Below are 22,640 nucleotides of genomic sequence, written 5' to 3'. Positions count from 1 at the left end.
ACTGGCATGATTATGCGGAAATACTTTTAATGGAAAAGTTTTTCCGTTAAAAGTATTTCCGCAAAAACCTGTCTAGATTGGTCCCAGAGTTATCGTTATAACAATGCGCTTTTGCGCAAAAGCGCGTCTACGTTGGCGGGACGCTTTTGCGCAAAAGCAGAAGCCCAGAACCATTTTGAAGAGGGCAAAAGGGCACCAGCCCTTTCCAGGGGCGGGGGCTGGAGCTCCTTTCAGACACGTGCTTAAAGGGATCTCCCTGGACAGCCGTTTCTTTCCTGCTGCGTGCTATAGGACCTCTTGCAGGGACTGTCAGCCGTAGCAGTTTTGATGATTGCCCTCTGCCTTTTTGGTCACCACTGCCTTTTGTAACTTAGTGCCTTTGCTTTTTTTTTTTTCATCTCCCTTGTTTTTTCTGCCATGGAGCTAGGGGTGGCCATGTGCCTGCTCTGGCCCCTGCCGGCCATTTTGGAGTGCCTGCAGCTGGTGCTCCAGGCTGCTGCCCTCCTGTTCCAGGACCTGGAGGCACAGTAGGAATAAGATCCTCCGGAAGAGGGTGCTTTTTCCGGAGGATCGGGGCCAGTGTAGATGCTCTTTTCCGGCTTTTCTAAAGCCGGAAAAAAGCGACGGACATTTTTATTTAAATGCCGCGGGGGATATTTAAATCCCCCGCGGATTTCCCTATTGTGATCGCTGAAATTAACATGCCCCTTCCGGAAAAGGGGCCAGTGTAGACGTAGCCCCCAGGTTCAAATCTGTCCAGTGGTGGTTACATTTAACCACCCTAACAGCTAGGAATTTTTTCCTAGTGTTCAGCCTCCCTTGCTGCAGTTTAAGCCCATTGCTTCTTGTCCTATCATCAGAGGCCAAGAAAAACAATCCTCCCCCCACCTGTGATACCCTTTTTAATACCTGAAAACTGCTATCAAGTCCCCTCTCAGTCTTCTCTTTTCCAAACTCAACAAGCCCAGTTCCTTCAGCCTTCCCTCATAGCTCATTTTTTGTAGACCTTTAATCATTTTTTGTTGCTCTTCTCTGGACCTTCTCCAATTTCTCCACATTTTTCTTGACATGTGGTTCCCTGAACTGGGCACAATACTCCAACTGAGGCCTAATCAGAGCAGAGTAGAGCAGAAGAATGACTTCTTGTGTCACTCCTGTTAATGCATCCATTTGTCTGAACAAACAAATGAACAAACTCTTTAAAATATATAGTAGATGAGAGAAAGTAAATGATGCATATTTAAATGTCAAGAGTACTTAGAGCCCACAGTATAAAAGAGGCATGTTCAAGTAATATGTTAGGTTTCTTATTTTCAAAGTAAATAATGTCAAATTATTATATTATAGGCCATTACAGACATTCAGTCCCATGCTAAATGTTTTCCTAGCAGTGTCGTCTCTATGATCTCATTCAACATTTACTAGCTCTGAATTACATTTGCAATAGAATATAGAAAATGCTCCCTAAGGTAGAATTAATTGTGAAAATGAATCCTAATAGCTTAACCCAGTTCATATTGATTTTATCTCAGATCTCTTTTATGTTGCAAGAATCAAACGGAAATCCATGCAGTGTCCTTGTTTCCATAATTGCCAGAATACAGGTTGCCCTGGAGATATGATGTCACATTTGTAAAAGTGGACTACAGCTATTTCAGCCACATTGTCCTTGATAGATCCAGCTGGTAAAATTCTTTCGGGATCTATTTTGAGTGGATTATAGAGAGAGAACACCCACAAATAGATCCAGCAAAATATCTGTAAACATGTGAAGCTACTGTAAATTAAGTATTTTGTACTTAAAGATCAGAGAGATCACTTTAAAGGCTGACTCCCTATTCTTCTCAGAGTGACATTAGGAAACACATAGTCATGTTTTCAAGCAGCACCAAGAAATGTATATTGCATATTAAAAGGAAAGCAAACAAGTAAAACCTTTAGCCTTACAAAAGCATGCAGTACTATATAATTTATAACACCCTGAGCACATTTGAGACAAATGGTTAAAATAATTCTTAAATTAAATACTTCAAATAAATGCCTAAATTATGCATTCTTTGAACACTGGTGGAAATGGAAAGTAAAACAAGTCAGTTACACGGTATTACACTTGGGTTGCCAAGATTCTTTGGAGGCATGTGTACCTTCCAGCAAAGCAAAACATTATTTTCCCTGTCACATATAGAATTGAGCATGCCCATCAATGCAATGTACGGTTACGCTGTCACGCAAGGGATCCAATTTCACAAGGATTATGAGAGTTGAAGGACAAAATCAGGGCACACATGATGCTAACGGATGCAGCCTCAGGATAAGTAAATACAATTCATCTCTCTCACTGCAGTACTCAACAGCAACTGATCCAGAAAGTGGAATGAGGACAGCACAGAATCTAGGAATACTGACTTTGTTGCTATATAGATAATGCTTCTTTGCTTGGAAATGGGGACTTCTAGTGGAATGGTCATATGATACGGGGTGTGGCTTGGTGGACCCTTAAAAGAACCTCAAAAAATAGGCTCCATGCTGGCTCTGTGCCATGTTAGAGGGGACTGATGTGGGGGAGAGCAAATAACTCCATATGTAGACCCTGTCTGAGAACTGCTGCAGAAAAAGAAAAAGGCTGCTTAAGGGCTGCACAGCATCGCCACAGGGTAGAGTCTGTGCTCCAAACCCGTATGGAGCTTTCTTATTCCATCTACAGGGTCCATATGAGGCATTTGTGAATTTCACCATACAAAAAGACATCAAGAGATAAATATAAGAAGAAAAAAATAAAAGGAAAAAAGATGCACTGAGCAAAATAGAAACTGTCTGGGAAAGAGGAACCCTTTCTAGCATGTTAATTGTTGTAATTTGTGGTGAATATGTCAGTGTGTGTCTCTGCTCAGTCCACAAAGGACCGGTGCCTGTTACAGTGCTGCCACTCTGACCGTGAGATACATGTAAAGATCTATACACTCACCTCAGAGACTGGAAGGTTACCTCCCGGTGCTGAAGCAGCACTGTTCTAATAGAATACTTCATAATTAATTTCTCAAAGCTTGTTCAATTAATTGGAATACATAAATGTAAATGAAAAGTTCTGTTTAGAATTTACAACTGCTGTGAATGTTAATTATACAGTATATTTACAGAAAGGGTAATTCAGTGTGACAATATACTCACACTCTCCTCTGAGCCTACCCCGTAATAATTAATAATACTATTTACTTTAATAATAGCTTATAGCAATGTTATAAATTTGCACTTGAAGTTAATGAGTAGGAAGGGTAATCATTAAACAAGTATGGAAGACTAATTTACAAAACATGTCAAAAGCGCCCCTACAAGTGGTGAGCCTAGTTGGCTACCTCTGATCTGCTTATTCATACAAACAGCAACAAAAAACTACACCTACAAACGGTACCCACAGTCATGTAAGCACATGCTCAGACTGCTGTTATCCAGTTCTCCCTGAATCTTTTATGGCTCATTTTAAACTAAGATTCTAATCCCTTTGGAGCAAGGACTGTATTTGATTATATATAAATATATGTATTCTGTAAGGCCTGCTACAATGGGGCACTGACTTGGCAGGGGTCTTTGGATTATTGTTTAATTACATATTGTGCAGTGGCAGCACCTAGATCCTCTGCCCCATTGTGCTAGATGCTGTACAAACATAAAGAAGCTGGTCCTTGTTCTGAAGTATAGTCTAGGTTACGTGGTGTAATAGAAATAATGAACAACAAAGGTAACAATGGCTTTTGAGGCTCAGTGTGAGCAAGTTTTCAGTGTATCTGTTCATTTTACACTTGTTCTGTGAGTTGGATAATTTTTCTTATCTATAAATGGTAATTTTTCTAACAGACAAAATAAGTCTTTTAATGAAGGTCAGGCATGAGTGACCTGGTAGAAATGCAGAATGAGTTCAAACCTCCAATACCATCCCAACCGTGAATGCGACAGCATTAAATCTATAGACAGAAGCTGAGAGAGAAGAAGTATCTTAAGGGAAATAAAGTAGACAAAGATAAGAAAACTGAAAGTGAAAGAACTTCGTCCAGAAAGACTGAAGTACAATGGAAAATGGTTGTCCAAATGGAAGCAGGAAGGAGAGTGAAACACATACAAAATAAAACCACTAGTAGATCATAGCTAAAAAGGAGTGTCATCAGATATTGAGCTTGTCCATGAAGTCCATTTACAAATAAAACATAGATTAAAAAAAATCTGTTCTCCAAGTGGACAAACTAAGTCCCTAAATTGATAGGACCCTAAATAGCAGACCCATAGGAAGAACAGATTCCTTTTCAAGCATGGATGCCAGAATAATTTGGCTGAAGACTGACTGGCAAATTTATAAGTGTCCATTTTACAGTGTCTTTTAAAAGTAGCTTTGGAACACCAAACTGCAGCAACACAGATCTATTCCAGTGACGTGTTATCCTGGCTAAAAAAATAACAAGGCTGAGTGAGTGAGCCTTGACCCCTTAGTTGGCAAAACTTACTTTGGACTGTGCAAGGGACAGTTGGTTGAAAAATGAAAAAATATTTTCCAAAGATTTCCCCCAAGGTCACAGTCATCCTAGTAATAGACCAAGCAGATAAATGACTATAGTACTGGGAAGCTCTTGTCATTCATATAAAATGATTAACGATGTCTGTTGTGCACCATCAGGTTCAGAGGCACATTTTCAGTGGGAGCATAAGAAGGGTCCACAGTTAGATTTTACTAGCAAAATTGATAATGGGTTTAAATCTTGTTTCTTTTTGATGTTGCTAGGTTCTTGGGTTTAGATCAAGCAGAGAAGATAACATCTAGAGTAAGCTCAAGCTGCTAAGAAAACATTAGCAATTGAAAACAAGCTGTGTGGGAATAAAAGAAAGTTTGTGTACTTTTTTTAAATCTGCTTGATCCACATGCCCATGGACAACAATGCTATGTTCTATATCAACTGGAGCTGTGGCTGCAGATTTTATCCATCTCAGGGCCTGCTGCTGACAGCAGTTGGTGGTTTAATCTAATAAAACCCATCCAGGTCAGGCTGCATTATCTTATTGTAAGAATTCTCACTTGACCTTTTCCAGCCAGGACCTTCACTTGAACTGTAATAAAGGCCTAACTGGGGAAAGGGAGTGAAGGAAACTTTTAGATGAATGTGTCGGCGCTCAACATTCCTGTTGACAAGGCTGTATGAGATATGTGAGATTGAACTGCTGAAAGGAGCCACGAAGCTTACTCAGAATTATATAAATCTGAAAAAAAAATCCACTGATTTTTCAGGCCTGAAACTGACCTTGTTCATGAAGAAAGGACTTAGTTTCCAGTGAAGCTGTCTTAGGAACTTTAATAATCTTAAATTAAATTCCACTGGGAAAATATAAACAGAGACCAAGTCATGAAACGTTGCTTACATATTTCTAATGATCCCTTTGCCACAAACTTTTCAGTCCACCCAGCATATAGGAAGGAGGAGCAGAGAGTCAAGAAATATACAAAATAGAAAAGAAACATCCCCTCTCCAATATGTCACTATTCTCTGATTTCTTGTCTCTTAAAAAGGCATGCCCACAGCTAAAGCCTAAACTGCTTTTTATTGACTTCTTGGTGCCTGACAACTGCTTGATTACTAAGTGGCATATGATGCCCTCGGCTGCGTAGTGCAATGAGATATCAGTGTGATCAGAAAAGGTGGAGGAATGGGCATATAGGCCTGGTAGCTGGAGTTGACATATCTTAAATTGAGTTTCTGCACTATACACACAGCAGGAGGCAGACAAGAAAAAATGTTCCCATTGGTTTCACTTAATCTTCATGAGGAGCAGGAGTACCGGCACTGAAGGGGTGTCCTCTGAGTTCAATTTAGTGGGTCTTCATTTGACCTGCTATATCAAACCTGAGCGTCAATCTTCCATGTAGTGTAGACATGGCCATAGAGATGTAAGAAGGCTTTGAAAATACTTCTCCATTGTGTAGACCCCCAGGGGCTTTACTGCAGAAGCTCAGCTTCATGAAGCTGCTAGGAACGTGGCCCAGGAGGGAGAGGAGTGAAGAAAAAGAGCAGCTCTGCATTCAGGGAAGTATAATCGATGATGCAGCTTACACCGGAAGTTACTGTTGCTCTGAGAGAAGCAATTACTCTTTTCAGGGCTTTTTTAAACTATAGAGGTCTGGGAATAAGGGAGGTAGAAAGCAGCAATCAGATGATGGAGCCATGTTGCTATTATAATTCAGAAAGATTTGGGGCTGTTGTGCAAAGGTGGCCTTGTTCCCATAAATCTTTGCTTCCTATGAGACCTTTCCTATGCAGCCTTTCTTCTGGCTCTTTAAATTCTGCTGCTAGTCTCACCTCGCATAGGGGAACAAGGCTTCCCAACAACTTCCCTTATGATAAGTCTACTTCTTCCTCAGCTCTTAGCAGGTGAAGGAAAGGGTTGAGGCCTACTGTCAGGAGAGTAAGATGTCAGGCAATGCTAACCAGTTACTGAATGGTTATTACCCATGGATAAGAGTCACTGCCTCAGTTTCTGATTGATATGAAGCCAATCTGTGTGCCAAAGTTAGTGCCATCACGAACGTGAGAGTAAAATTTATCAGGGTGACATGCTGTGCAGAAAGGGACAGAATCATCTTGTATGTTCCAAGGTAGAATCCCTCCAGTCTCAAGAAGAATTCTTTAAAAAAAAGAAAGAAAAAGAAAGGATGAACATTTTATCATATGCCTGTTCCTTAAGCCAGCATGTTACTGATATTCTAAAACTGCCTAAGGTATCATTGTAAGACAAACTGTGCTAATACCATTTTTTTAGACTAAGTGGTTTTGCTCAGTCTTTAGGACATGTATTTAAGCATGAACATGTTTACAGAACAAAGAAGCTACACTTACAGCACAAAATAGCTGAAACAGAGAAACATTTTAAGCTAGTAGAGTTGGTTCTGTCCTGACTTGCTTCTAGGGGAAACATGATACTTTGGCAACACATATGAAGCATAACAAAACTTTGCTTGTAGTGTTGTTATCCAGGAAAACTCAGTTCAGTATGTGGTGTTCTTGGAAGCTGTGGGAAATTTTTTTTTGTCCTTCTCACCTAGTTTTTCAAGTGGAGTTCAGCAGTGCACAAGGAAAGCATAGATGTTGCTTAGGTTCTGCAACATTCACATGAAATCCAGAGGATCCTCAATGTCTACCCGGGAGGATCACACTATATATTAGTGACTAATTAGAATTAGGACTTAAATTTCTTCAGAGCTATAGTCTTTTGCCCTTATCCTTAAGCTACTTAGCACAACAAATTGCAGCATAGAAAAACATACATCAGACTTACCGTGTTGCCCTTCTAATGTCAATATAGGGAGTTGGAGATTCAAACTGTCTGACACATTTTGGATCAAGGCTGTAAAATTCCTTTGCTGATTCCTGAGGAAGTGTAAAGCAGCATGGTCCAACAGAAGGGCCCAGCACCACAAGTATATCCTTAACATTACAGCCATATTCTGTTATCATAGCATTTACTGTAGCCATACTAACGCCTAATAAAGTACCTTGCCATCCTGAAAAAAAAATTAGGCGAAAAAAATCCTGTAAAATTATTTTTAAATTGAATTGCTACAGAAAAGTATTCTTATTAAAGATCTCTAAGTTAAATACATGGAGGAATAATAGGGTTGCCAGATGGTTTCAACAAAAATACCGGACACACTTGACATTACATCACAATCTACATTACATCTTATTTAGAAAACACCGGACATTTGTATTTTCTCATTTATATTTTCTCAATTTGTTTCCCAAACAAAAAGCTCAAATACTGGACTGTCCAGTTCAAAACAGGACACCTGGCAACCCTAAGGAATAATTAGCATTTAGCAAACATTAATGGTCCTCCTACAAATTAGCGATATTACCATTGTAGAGATAGAGAAACTGAAGAAGAAAAGAGCCCCAGAACAGAGAAAGTTCATATTACAAGCAGACTTCGAACTTGTGAATGTGTTATGCTCAGCAATGGCTTTAGGCCATTCAACTACACCTCACTGTTTACTTCGCACTGCAACTCATGGGTTAAATACTTTAAAGGTTTCTTTACACTCTCACATGAACATGACAGCACTGGGGAAAATATTATTTAAAGAACGGAAAACAACATTTTATTTTTAAAAATCTCCTTATCTGTGCTGTTTGTCTGAAGCAAATACAAACGGTGCTGATGGCAGGAATGTTTGGTCTGCAAGGAAGAAAGCCCAGATGTGACAGAGGTCAAGACAGGCTTTTCCCAGAGTTGAATGGGCCTTAAAGTAGAGCTTAAGATATTTTGTTTCTTTTCTCCCCTCCTTTACTGTGACCTCTGGCTACAATCTGGGTCACAGAACTGTATTTACATCTCTACAGAGCAAGGTTTAAAGCTATTTTAAAATATTTATCAAAATAATTTGACCTGTTACTAACTCCAGACGGGCATCTGGGGAGCAACAGGAGGAGATGGGGGAGTGAAAATGTGACTGATCAGGGACATAATAAGAGTTCAAGGCATGTAGATTTAGGGAGCAGTGGCATGTTACCTGGTTTTGTAATGAAAGGGTAAAGCAGATGGAGGAGATGCATGGAGAGAGCACAGGAGACTGGCAGAGAATGGACCAGGTAGAACAGCTTGGGGACTAGGGAAGGGGGTAGCAGTAACAGAGGGTATGTCTACACTAGCCTCCTAGATCGATCTAGGGAGGCTAATGAGGGCTACTGAAATTGCAAATGAAGCATGGGATTTAAATATCCCATGCTTGATTTGCATGTTCCCTGCCGGTCGCCATTTTAGAAATTGACTAGCCCGAAGTAACTGCCCGCGATTACATGTGGCAGTGAAACGGGATTCCAAAATAAAGCCCTAACTCGAATTAGCTGGTAAACCTCATTACAGGAAGAATACCAGCTAATTCGAGTTAGGGCTTTATTTCAGAATCCCGTTTCACTGCCGCGTGTAGACGCAAGCAGTTACTTCGGGCTAGTCAATTTCTAAAATGGCGACCGGCGGGGAACACACAAATCAAGCATGGGATATTTAAATCCCGCACTTCATTTGCAATTTTGGTCGCCCTCATTAGCCTCCTTAGATTGATCTAGGGGGCTAGTGTAGACATACCCTGAGAGTGGACATAGAAAGGGACAGAACAATGCACAAACTCCTATCTACATTAAATTTGAACATATAACCTTTATAGCTATAACCTCTTAACATTTTCAATGTGGATAGAAGCCTCCCTTTTATCTCCCCTTTGTTCCCATCACCACCTTCTGCCACCATGCAAAACCCCACTATACCTCCCTATGCACATAGTCTCACGGACCTCCTAATAGCTGTTAGCTGGACCACCAGCAGAAGCTGATTGAAAGATTTGCTGCTCACACAAAACACTGGGTAAGTCATGACCACAAACCTCATTAGAAACAGTTAAAGTTGCAAATGTGTTTGAGTAGAGTCCAGCTAACTCCCCAATTATGATGTGCTCTTCAAAAGAATTCTAGATCTTTGAAAGGATGAGTTTATGAAGTCAGCCTATAATCTCACCCAACCGACTCTCAACTAACCCAACTTCACTGTTTGATTATTAATCCTGTTTACTATTCAAGGGATCAATTCCCAGTACTCTCTTAATATTATAGTATTTGATCATGTGAACTGAATATTAGATGCCCTACTACCAGAATGAGCAGCTCCGCATGCTTTTTTGACGGGATCAGCAAAAAGCACGGGTATGCAGTCAGCACCGGGAGCTGCTATCGTAACATCTTTCTGGTTCGTTACTATTCCATCAAAGCTGTGAGGTGGGGGCTTTCCCATAATCCAAACATCACTGGCATGATTGACCTGTCAGTACAAAGACACATGAAGCACAGACATAAAGCACTGAAAAAAAACATGAATTCCTACTTAGCTTAATGTCCTTTCTCTAACTCTCTTGTTCATATACTCTTGGAGCCAACCCTTCTGTGTAGAACTTCTTTTGATAAACTAGGCAAATATAACTTAGATAGGGCCACGATAAGGTGGGTGCATAATTGGCTAGATAACCGTAGTCAGAGAGTGGTTGTTAACGGTTCTAAATCCTGCTGGAAAGGGATAACAAGTGGAGTTCCTCAAGGGTCTGTTTTGGGACCCGTACTGTTCAATATCTTCATCAATGATGTAGATATTGGGATAGAGAGTACGCTTATTAAGTTTGCAGATGATACCAAACTGGGTGGGGTTGCGACTTCTTTGGAGGATAGGGACATAATTCAGAATGACCTTAGCAAGTTAGAGAAATGGTCGGAGGTAAACAGGATGAGGTTTAATAGAGAGAAATGCAAAGTGCTCCACTTAGGAAGGAACAATCAGTTCCATACATACAAGATGGGAAGCGACTGTCTAGGAAGGAGCATGGCGGAAAGGGATCTAGGGGTCATAGTGGACCACAAGTTGAATATGAGTCAACAGTGTGATGCTGTTGCAAAAAAAGCAAATATGATTCTAGGTTGTATTAACAGGTGTGTTGTAAGCAAAACTCGTGAAGTCATTCTGCCGCTCTACTCTGCACTAGTTAGGCCTCAGCTGGAGTACTGTGTCCAGTTCTGGGCGCCACATTTCAAGAAAGATGTGGAAAAATTGGAAAGGGTACAGAGAAGAGCGACAAGAATGATTAAAGGTTTAGAGAACATGACCTATGAAGCCAGGCTTCATGAACTGGGCTTGTTTAGTTTGGAAAAAAGAAGATTAAGGGGGGACATGATAGCGGCTTTCAAATATCTAAAAGGGTGTCACAAGGAGGAAGGAGAAAATTTGTTCCTCTTGGTTTCTGAGGACAGGACAAGGAGTAATGGGCTTAAAGTGCAGCAGGGGAGGTTTAGATTGGACATTAGGAAAAAATTCCTAACTGTCAGGGTGGTCAAATATTGGAATAAATTGCCAAGGGAGGTGGTGGAATCTCCCTCTCTGGAGATATTTAAGAACAGGTTAGATAGACATCTGTCAGGGATGGTGTAGACGGAGCTTGATCCTGCCTTGAGGGCAGGGGGCTGGACTCGATGACCTCTCGAGGTCCCTTCCAGTCCTAGGATTCTATGATTCTAACTCTTTTCTTCTTGGTCAACAGACAAGCCCTCTTTGCCTTCAGATCCCTTCTTAAAATACACATCTTCCATGCATCCATCCACCCAATAAAGAAATGCATCTTTTAAATTAAAAGATATCCGCACCACTTTGATTTTGGACCTTTTTTCTGGACTTGTATTGTATTATATCATTGAGCTAACTATATGATCCGGGGAGGAGGATTAAGTCTTCCTCTCTATATTGTACCAGGTGTATTGATAGCTGCCATGGCAGTTTCATCACGATAAACCATCACAAAAACTGTCTTAAAAAGTTGTCCTACCACTTACAAGCTTTTGCTGGGCAAGATAAGACTAATGCATAGTTAAAAAATAAAACATTTGCTACACGAAGCAAGCTCTGATTAGTTAATATTGAAATCCACTGCTTTCTGATAACGTACCTTCACACTGTGAAATGTCTCCGGGTCAAAACCAGCAGCATTAGCTAACCTGCGTAGGTTTTCTTGAACCACAGCCTTTGGATCTCTCCGTTTGGAACTGCTGAAGAGATTGAAGGAGCTTAGAGTTGGAATATAAGAGATTCCCCCTGTTCTCGTGGTGAATCCATGAAGGAAGATGTTACCTGGTGAAGAGCAAGAATTGTTTGAAACAAATGAGAAACCTGAAAACTATACCAGACTCTGCCTGATCTACTGGTTGGTAACCACTGAAGTTCTGTTGTGCCCCCCTCTCTGCTCTGTGGTGGGAGGTGGGCACCTTGACGTTAGCTCCCCCTCCACTTCCTTCCTTGCCCTGCACAGAAAGCAGAGGCTCCTGAGGGGCAGCTCCAAGGCAAAGGGCAGGAGATGCGCAGCAGTCTGGGGGCAGCTGAAGTGCTGAGCTCAAAAACCTCTTGGCCAAACCAGGTAGGATCATCTGCCAGAGGCTCCAAGATCTACCAGTAGATCCTGATCTATTGGTTGGTAACCACTGAAGCTATGTGTACACGATGGGGTTTTTCTGGGATACCAGAGGTATGGGGAATGTGTCTGCTCTTCTGCGTTTTTTTGCAGAAGAGCAGATGCACTCTTTCAGAAGCCCTGTCTTCCTCCTCCCATAAGGAAGGAGGGCTCTTCCGAAAGAGGAGGCTTTTCCTAATGGTGTAGTCTACACGGGGCCAAATTTTGGAAAAGCCTCTTCCAAAAAACATATCAGAAAAAGGTATGCAAATTGCGGCACACACGTTCTTCCGATAGATGGTTATGGTGTAGACGAGTGGTCCCCAACGCGGTGCCCGCGGGCGCCATGGCGCCCGCCGGGGCATTTGTAGGCGCCCGCCGACAACCCGGGCTGGCCCCGCCCCCGGCGCACTGGAGGCGCCGGCCCCAGGCACGCGACACTCACTGGCGCCTGGTGCACGGCGCTCGGGCGGCCCCAGCCCCGGGGCACATGCGGGCGTGCGGCGCCGGTGCCGGCCCCAGGCACGCAGCTCTGGCGGCGGCGCCAGCCCCGGGCGCACGGCACAAGGGGCTCGGGCGGCCCCGCCCCCGGGCGCCCAGCGTGAGTGTGGCCCCGCCCCCGGGCGCCCGGCGCGTGTGTGGCCCCGCCCCCGGGCGCCCGGCGCGTGTGTGGCCCCGCCCCCGGGCGCCCGGGAGCCCGTAAAGGTTGGGGACCACTGGTGTAGACATAGCCTGAGTTAGAGTAAGAGGGGAGCATTGTGCTCTATGGTGCCACTCAGGGGTGTTTGTTTTTTCTCCATAGGAACCATTGCTACTGGCCCCTTTAGCAGAGATGGTGTCTCTGTTTTCTGCATCAGCATTAAAACTGAACACAAACTCTTATCCTATGTTATGCCATTCTGTAAGCCACCTTTGCTTCTTCCCAGTTCAGGACTGCCCTAGTGTGATTTAGACATCCTGTGGGTCTGGGCTGTTATTCAACAGTGCTTCTCAGAATCCCGAGTACTACAGGCCTAGCCTCTTTGGTCCCCTCTATATTTTCTGTGCCTGGACTTACAAGCAATCCATATGGCTTTACTACATGGTGTCTGCACTGGGCATTTCTCCCCTGGCTGGCTATACCAAAGCATACCAAAGCAGCAGAGATATCTTGGAGGTGAGAATTTCACTCCTACAATCTCATGTTGCTAACCTGCAAAGCTGTAGAATCCATAAACTGAAAATTGAATGAAATAGATGTAAAAAAAAATCCATAAAATCTGTTTTCTGGTGTACCTGGGATCAAGGAAGATTTTAGAATGTTAAGCTCCCCTTTCAGGCCTGGCAGACTTTCCAAGTAGATCTGAATCTCGCTCCTGATGAGTTTCACCTCCTGGGCAGGAAGTGTTTGAATGTCACACTGAAGTTCAGCTAGTTCTTGGAAGTTGTTTCCTTCACAAACCAGCCATAAATCCCCAAACTCAAACTGGTAAACAGCAGTGAATAGTTGGTCTATATACACGTCCATCAAGGCTTTCCTTTGTGGAGGTAAAATGATTTTAATGATGCTTAAATCCTTCTCATCTAGTTTTTGTTTAATGGTGTACAAGGCAGCAGCTGTACTTGTCATGCACACAACCTCAATTCCCTTCTTCAGAATCTGAAAACCACTGATGACTTTAAGTAATGAATCTTCTTCACTACTCCTTTCGCTTCTCGGAGTTTCGTAGCACATTATGTATACAAATGGAGCGCTGACTGAGTAGTGCTTTTCAATTGTTTTCAGTGTGCTACATAATAACTTCTGAATGCTGTTATTTTGTGAGTTCACTGGTAGGCTGAAGAGGTCAATTAATATTGCTTCTGCCATGTTCCAGATGATTAAAGGAGTCCTAAAAGCACCAGATATTGAATAAAATGCCTTCAAAGAAAAAGAGAACATTATTAGTCCATATAAGCAAAATTATGGCTTATTATTTGTTATTTAGTGGTTAGAGGAATTAATATACTGAAAAGTAATGTCATTTCAAATATATTTTCCATTGCATCCAATGTTCGGAGCAAAGGAAAACTAAAACAGATGGAAATTGTCCTGCTTGTGTTTAAATCTCCCTGCTGCATTCTTTTTGCCTTTCTCCAGATCTGAGATGTTAAAAGTATGGCCCCTTTTATAATCTGGCTTTCACAAACACATTTTAATGTCCTGGACTCCTTTCCACCCAAATATAGATTCTAAGGTGAACAGGAGGTCCAGCCCCATGAAGCAGTGTGGTGCCTCTCTGCTAATTGTGTGTTCTGGCAGACATTGGAACCTGAGGGGCCCCAAATGCAAATGACAAATGAAGAACATCTGTGGTTTTCCTCCTCACTTTTTTTCAAAGCTTGTGTGTCCCAGTCCTACTTGAACTCCCCCTATTGGACACTCGTCAGGTTGCTGTGTTTGTATCCCACCATGCTTCATTTGTGTACTCTGTAGCTTCCTAGGCTCCAGCACTGCTTTTTCTATCACCTGGCTAGCACAACTCCCACTTACAGGCTCTTTGCCTATTAGTGCTTTATGAATATAGGACTTCACAGGGCAGCTGCCCTAGATTCTCAAGGCCTGTGCAGAGCCCCCAAATATTCCTGTTGCTTAAACATACCTATTTCCAGAGCTTGGACATTCTGATTGACAGTTATCTCTTCAGAAACATGTGATAGCTGAAGCATATGCTGCAAAGATTTTGCAAAAGTGATTCTAAAACAATGGGTCTTTTCTTTAGGTGGCCTAAGAGATCTAATATTCAGATAAAACATCTCCATACCCTCCTCTGTCTCAGTTTCCTCAGCACTCTTAGGCCTGGCCTACACTAGAGCAGGAAGTATGTGGAATGAGAGGCATTCCAGATGCTTTCAACTCACCTAGCAACATAGTCAGTCTATCCAGCCACTCTCATAGGGTAGGTCTACACTACAAAGTTAGTTCGAACTAACAGAAGTTAGTTCGAACTAACTTTCATAGGCGCTACACCTGCGCTCCGTTAGTTCGAATTTAATTCGAACTAACGGAGCGCTTAGTTCGAACTTGGTAATCCTCATTCCATGAGGATTAAGCCTAGTTCGAATTTACTAGTTCGAATTAAGGGGTGTGTAGACCCTTAATTCGAACTAGTGGGAGGCTAGCCCTCCCCAGCTTTCCCTGGTGGCCACTCTGGCCAACACCAGGGAAACTCGTCTGCTCCCCTCCCGGCCCCGGACCCCTTAAAGGGGCACGGGCTGGCTACGGTGCCCGTGCCAGGTGCAAGCCTGCCAGCACCCAGCTAGCAGACCCTGCACCTGGCACGGCTCGAGCCACCCACCCGATGCCCCCCAGCCCTCCCCCTCTTCCTGAGACCAGGCTGGCGGCTCCCGGGAGCTTGCCCGGGACCGCAAGAGGCGGGCACCCGCCTGGGCTAGTGCGGACATCGTGGACCTCGTCCACGACCTCTGCACTAGGCACAGGAAGGTGGCCGGCTAGGGCAGGAGAGCTGCCAGCCTGGCCACCCAGGAGCAGGTGTGCATGAAAATCAAGGTGGTCCACTGAGACCCCCGACACTGAGCCCTGAGCTTACAATGGCCATCCTGGGTCAGACCAAAGGTCCATCTAGCCCAGTAGCCTGTCTGCCGACAGCGGCCAACCCCAGAGACCCTGGAAGGGATGGACCGAAGACAGTGACCAAGCCATTTGTCTCGTGCCATCCCTCTCCAGCCTTCCACAAACCTTGGGCAGGGACACCACTCCTACCCCCTGGCTAATACCACTCCATGGACCCAATCTCCATGACTTGATCTAACTTCTCTTTAAACTCTGTTCTAGTTCTAGCCTTCACAGCCTCCTGCAGCAAGGAGTTCCACAGGTTGACTCTTTGCTTTGTGAAGAACAGCTTTCTGTTATTAGTTTGAAGCCTGCTACCCATTCATTTCATTTGGTGTCCTCTAGTCCTTCTTTATGGGAACTAATGAAGAACTTTTCTGTATGCACCCTCTCCACCCAACTCCTGCTTTTAGAGACCTCTATCCTGTCCCCCCTCCATCTCCTCTTTTCTAAGCTGAGAAGTCCCAGTCTCTTTAGCCTCTCTTCATATGGGACCTGTTCCCAACCCCTGATCATTGTAGTTGCCCTCCCCTCTCCCAGCCTCTCTCTTCCCTTCTCCCACCTCCTTTTCCCAGTCTCCCCCAGTTTTGTTCAATAGAGAGAGATTCTATTTTTGAACACAATTGTCCTTTATTTTGTACATCAGAAAGGGGGGCTAGGGAAGGGTAAGTGGAAGAAGGTGAGGGAGGAATGGGGTACGAGCCCCCGATGGGGACGACTGGGCTGGCTCTGCGGGCTTCTGGGGGTGGAAGCTCTCCTGCAGCCCCCCAATTTCCCCCTCTCCCCAGATGGCAGCCTGCGGCAAGTGCAGCCGGTCTGATGGCCGAGTGCTGTGATGTGCCCAGTATGGGTAGTCCGGGCACTCCAAGCCAGGACTGCTTTGCAAGCAGGGCACCCCTGAGAACTGTCTGTCCGGGGTGGGGTTCGGGACCCTTTAAGCGCAGCCCTCGGCTAGCCTGAGACAGCATCTCCACGCTCTAAGTCCTCCTCTGATGCCCTGCCGGCACTGCTTCCGGCCATCCTTAAGCCTGGTTCAGGGTCCACTCTGTGTGGACATGCTAGTTCGAATTAGCAAAACGCTAATTCGAACTAGTTTTTTAGTCTAGATCCGTTAGTTCGAATTAGCTTAGTTCGAATTAACTAATTCGAACTAAATTAGTTCGAATTAACGTTGTAGTGTAGACGTACCACTAGTCTAGTAGAGGAATCTGTGCTATCGCAAGGACTCTCCTTCTGCCCCATCACACCTATGAAAATGATTCAGTTCTGTGGATATCTGGAAGCCTATTTTCACCGCTTCCATCTAAAAGAATATTTCCAACACACCACTGTACAACACACTGATCTTGCTGCTCCCTCCGAACAATCCCACAAGAGGAAGGCTTCTATGTGGACCCCTACTAATGGTCATAACAACAGTCTTGACTTATACTTCGATTGCTTTCGCAAACATGCATAGACTGACATTGTCAGCAAACAATAGTGTAGATGCTGCCAAGGTTTGGCTTAAGGTAAGCCGACTCCAGCTACGCATTTTGCCTTCCTGCTCTAGTTATTCAAGGTCAGTCATAAAGATGTTGGCATATTGTTGGCATATTGAATAACTAGAGCAGGAAGGCAAAATGCGTAGCTGGAGTCAAACCTTGGCAGCATCTACACTGTCTGAGGCTGATGGGCGCAAACTTTCCTGTTGGCTTACCTTAATCCTTGTAAAAAGGAGGAGTAATGGATGCTGGTGGGAGCTGTCTTTAGCATTCAATTTTCGGATCTACCCTAGACCCGCTAAATCGAACATCAGAAGATTAACCTCCAGAGCGTTGATCTTCCAGTAAGTATTGATATGCCCTTTTGGCTCAGGTCAAAGTATCCAGGGTATTTCCCTTTCTGCTCCTGCACAGCATTGTTTTCTGCTTCTGGTCTCCTCCCCCTCTTTCTAAAATAGCTATTGACAGTTCTCTTTTTATAAAGTTGCAGTTTCCTGTGTCATGTGAACTTGTCAGATGTTCAGATTCCACCATCAAGTGATCTTTTGTCTTAGGCTTCCTGGCAGAACGAGGTTTTCTTGGTTTGGCCACCTTTTTTCCAGGGTTTTTCCATTTAAACAGAAAACTAACCTTCCATTGCTAGTCCTGCATTATCACCCTTTGAAATTTCATTCCAAAAAGGAGATTAAAAAAACAGAGAAGCCAGACTAGCCTTACAATCAAAATGAAGTGTGCAGTTTGGCAAAGTTGCATGCACACAGGCTGCGTTTAGACTGGCAAGCTTTTCCGCAAAAGCACCTGCTTTTGCGGAAAAACTTGCCAGCTGTTTACACTGGCCGCTTGAATTTGCACAAGAACACTGACGATCTACTGTAAGATTGTTAGTGTTCTTGTGCAAATACTATGCTGCTCACGCTCAGGAAAAAGCCCTTTTGCACAAAACCTTTTGTGCAAGAGGGCCAGTGTAGACAGTTAAAAACTGTTTTGCGCAAAAAAGCCCCGATGGCGAAAATGGCGATCGGGGCTTTCTTGTGCAAAACCACGTCTAGATTGGCATGGACGCTTTTCCGCAAAAAGTGCTTTTGCGCAAAAGCATCCGTACCAATCTAGACGCTCTTTTCTGCAAATGCTTTTAACTGAAAAACTTTTCCGTTCAAAGCATTTGTGGAAAATCATGCCAGTCTAGATGCAGCCACAGAGTTTATAACCTCAAACGGGATACATAAATGGTAGTAGACAGATTCCCCAAGTTGTCACATGGTGTCACAGAGATGCCCTGTACTCATTCTGTCTTCCATAGGGAACTGTCCTTTTGGTCCTTCTTTATTGCTGTTTCCCTCCAACTGATTTTAAAGTAACCCTGACTAAAAATGCTCGTTTTTCTTTGTGTACAGAATACATAACAAATTTCATTTGTACTATCAAATGCAGAGGACTTGACTGGTCTACTTGAATTAAGTTAGGACTCATGATCAAAACCTGACAGCCATTGATCATGTCTGTCAAGGGATTTATGATCTCAGTCTTTCCCTAGGATTATTATTACATACAACTGATGACACCTATTAGGGAAACCTGCCTGCTAGAGAAAATAGCAGGAATCGTCTTTATCCTGCTGCTCTCAATGGCAAGTGCCTAACCTCTTTACCTCTCAGAAGATCTCAGTTGAATTATAGACAAGATCATACCCCACAAAGGAAACAAGGGACAAGACAAGAAACTGCAACTCCCTCTTACATCAGTTATGTGAGGGAGAAAGGAAGGGTGAGGAAGAGGTCACTGATTTCCACATCCTCCTTCCTCCCCAAAGAAAACACCACCTGTAAAATAAGGAAGGGAGGATGCTTTTTGAAGGAAAAATGTCTGCCAGTATAGTCATTAAGATGTGCATTTATAGAAAGAAACCCACTAGGGTAATTATGAGACAGTGTGTGCATGAACATAATGAGGCTGATTCATTAGTGCATTTGGCCAGTTTTGCATCATACATCTTCATTGAAATCAATGTTGTTACATTGGCACTATTTTATTGCAAATGCAACATTTTTGTTTACATTAGTGGAATTGAATTACTGCTTCCTGAGATAGTCACAAAAATACTAGGTACTGCTTTTGGGCACAGAGTATGCCAAGCAAAGCACTATGTTACCTTCTCTAAAATGCATCATAGTTGCTAAAGTTTGAAATACCTAGTCCTGGGGGAATTATGCAATTGTATATGTGGAGACATAGGGTACGTCTAGACTACATGCCTCTGGCGACAGAGGCATGTAGATTAGACTACCCAGCATAGGAAAATGAAGCGGCGATTTAAATAATCGCTGCTTCATTTAAATTTACATGGGTGCCGCGCTGAGCCGATCAGCTGTTTGTCAGCTCAGCGCAGTAGTCTGGACGCTCCGCGGTCGACATCAAAGGCATTTGTCGACCTCCCAGGTATGCCTCATCCCAGGAGGCATACCTGGGAGGTCGACAAATGCCTTTGATGTCGACCGCGAACCGTCCAGACTACTGCGCTGAGCTGCCAAACAGCTGATCGGCTCAGCGCGGCAGCCATGTAAATTTAAATGAAGCAGCGATTGTTTAAATCGCCGCTTCATTTTCCTATGCTGGGTAGTCTAATCTACATGCCTCTGTCGCCAGAGGCATGTAGTCTAGACGTACCCTAATAAAACTGCAGAATTCCTCCCAAGAGTGACATAACTTAGCTTCACAACCCATAGAACGTGAAACTACCAATAGCTTCAGCAGAAAATATTTACTAGAGAGGAGTTCATTGAAGTGCACAGTGCAGGTCTGTAAATTCATGAATGTTTGAAGATGAAATCTGAAAAGTCATTTTCTTCCACACACTCTGGGTACAGCTAGACTACAAGTTTTTGTCGGAAAACGGTATGCAAATGCACTTTGCATTTTACGTAACTTTTCTGATTCTTTTGTTGGAAGAGGCTTTTTCAACATTTGGTCCATCTAGACTGGGCCAAATGTCGGAAAAAAACCCTCTATCGGAAGCCCCCTTCTGCCTTGTAGAATGCATTTGCATTAGTATTGTGTGTCATAGCAAATCAGATATTATATGGTATCTTAAATAAAGTACAGAAAATAAATCAATAAAAAAAGTAGAAAATACCACCCAAAAAAGTGGAAGAGCAAATGTGGAAGAGCAAATGTCCCTGGACATAGCAGAGTTTTTTTGGGATACCTCCGGTATCCAGAAATTCCGCCCCCCAACCCTGTAGTCTAGCCATACCCCCTCTGAAACACTCAGAACACAAAGCTGGGTGATCAGCAGAACCTATGCTATGGACCCCATCCAAAGAACAGCCAGAAAGGATAAAATGGAGGGAGAGAAGGAACAGTGGAGAAAATGACTAGTATGGACAGATAGAAAAATGGAAAAGATGAGAGAACAGAAACATTAAATGAAAAAACACACAAGTGATGGAAAAAAGCCAGATCAGAATTAAAAAAATATCAAGAAGAAAATTTACCAAAAAATAAACTCAAATCTGAAAATGAAAATAAACTGAATATATTCCTAATTTTGGACAAGCATGGTCTGCCTCTTTCCCCACAATCACCTTTGGATCATCTCAATCACCCTCATTTTCTTTTCTGAAATGTAAACATGTATGTAAAGTTTTGAAAAGTGATAAAAAAAACCCCAGAAAGTATTGAAAATCTTATGTTAGAGGACAAATAAGTGAAGCCATGCATCAACTCCAGAAAAAATACAGAGGGTGTTTATAGTTCCACACAATATTTTTAATAAATCATTATGTATCAAGAAACAGAAAGCATGGAAATGTAGAAATCACTCTGAACTTAAGAATATTTATGTATGTTTTAAAAAAAAGCCAGAAGTTACCATTTACAAATAAAAAATACATACAGTTTCCATAAATAAATATAAGATCAAAGACCTAAGTTCAGGTGTTTACTTACAGCAGTGGACAATCCTTTTCCAGCTCCCAAGAGAGATCATACAAAACACCCGCATACTATCATGAACCTTATATATCTGCATAGTTGCAAATCCTGCAATCGATTTGTCCAAGATGGAAATTCCCTATTCAGGTGAAATGTGAGTGGGGGAAACCCGCCTCTCTTTTGCCCTAGGCCCTGAGTTGCTGCTGTCACTGTACACAGGAAATCCCAAAGTGTTCTTAAAGGCACAAACGTGATTAATTTCTAGGGTAATACAAAACCAGGAAGCAATGTTAACCCTGCCGTACTAGTTCTGGGCAGCAAACATGCATCTGCGAGCGACCTTCTTATGTATGCGCAGCTTCATATAGCCTCATAAATGGCAAGAGCTCAAAATTAAAAGATAAATACATGGAGTAGAAGGAAAGGAACCACAAAATATAAAGGAGTCCTTTTTGCCAAAGGGTGACTCCATGCTCTGCAAGAGGTTTGGTAGTAAATCAAGAAGAAAACAGCCACAAAAAGTGAACTGAAAATTACTCAAACAAAGAAGGGGACACAGGAACGGAGATGAGGAAGATTCTGCCTTAGAGGCCCTGAAACACATGAAATATTTTTAAAAGGCGTCACTAGAAACAGGAAGTGCTTTTTCATTTTCATGGGACCAGTAATTCCTGTAAGCCCTTAAGAAAAAATTAATTCATTAGTACATTAGCACGGTCACAAGAATAAACCATTTCCAGAGTTTGGTTTTGTGTCAGTGTTGGCAACCACTTTACAAATAAAGCTAAGTACATTTTTTATTAGTGTTGTGTATCACAACAAATCAGATATTATATGGTATCAGAAATAAAGTACAGAAAATAAAACAATCAAAAAAGTAGAAAATACTATAGGAACATCTGATGCAAGCACAGCAAAAGAGGAAAACAAAGTGTTAGAATATAAAAGGACTGAAATACAAAATGATCCAGAAAATATTATAATGACATGATATTAATTGATTTATCTCATCACCTGAAATATTTTGTTTTTCCGAAAAGAAAAAGAGTAATAGCGGATACAGTGTTATTTTATAAAATAATGAATAGTATTTGAAGGAAAATTAGGTCCTTCTGTTTTATAACCTAAGAACAAGGAGAAGCCAATGAAACTGATATTTGCAAGAGGTTACAATGATTACCATAAAATTTTAAAATTGATTTAAAAAATACATTTTAAGAAAATGAGTTAATTAAGCTAAAGTACTAGTTATCACTAGGCAACATGGAACCAAAGAGCTTACCGTGATTTTTTTAAAATATACATTCTTACAAATAATGATAACATCCGTTAAATTAACTAAGATACAAATTGTAGGACTATTAACCTTCACATTTGAGGGATGCAGTGACAGAAGCATGATCTTTTCCATTTTTTTGAATCACAAAAAAGTACCTTGCTTATAACTGGCAATGTCAAAGACTAATTAAAAAGATGTTTAAAATTAGAAATGGGTAGACCTTAGTGTTAGAAAACAGAAACAAAAACATTTCCCTAACCCCACCTTTTACACAAATTTTTAGACAATCAGGGTGAGATTCTGTGCTTTTCTTCTATGTATGTCTTCAAGGCAGAGTTAACTTGA

General features: G+C 42.4%; 1 protein-coding gene across 2 annotated transcripts; it reads right to left on the bottom strand.

The window, feature by feature from the left end:
• Positions 1-1,285: 1,285 nt before the first annotated feature.
• Positions 1,286-21,318, bottom strand: LACC1 (laccase domain containing 1). 2 transcript variants are annotated; one of them, XM_006124396.4, is made up of 6 exons: positions 21,032-21,318; positions 13,286-13,910; positions 11,513-11,694; positions 9,681-9,846; positions 7,312-7,537; positions 1,286-6,660 (listed from the first exon to the last, which is right to left on the bottom strand). In XM_006124396.4, the coding sequence occupies exons 2-6, from the start codon at positions 13,857-13,859 to the stop codon at positions 6,507-6,509; spliced, it is 1,302 nt and encodes a 433-aa protein (XP_006124458.1). In that variant the 5' UTR covers positions 13,860-13,910; positions 21,032-21,318; the 3' UTR covers positions 1,286-6,506. The 2 variants fall into 2 exon arrangements, with proteins under 2 accessions (XP_006124458.1, XP_075775099.1); XM_075918984.1 differs by lacking the exon at positions 21,032-21,318 and adding an exon at positions 17,302-17,746.
• Positions 21,319-22,640: the final 1,322 nt, after the last annotated feature.

The sequence above is a fragment of the Pelodiscus sinensis genome, chromosome 1, assembly GCF_049634645.1.
Source record: "Pelodiscus sinensis isolate JC-2024 chromosome 1, ASM4963464v1, whole genome shotgun sequence".
NCBI lineage: Eukaryota > Metazoa > Chordata > Testudines > Trionychidae > Pelodiscus > Pelodiscus sinensis.
Note: the sequence above shows the minus strand (reverse complement) of the source record. Positions and strands in the feature narration are given on the sequence as shown.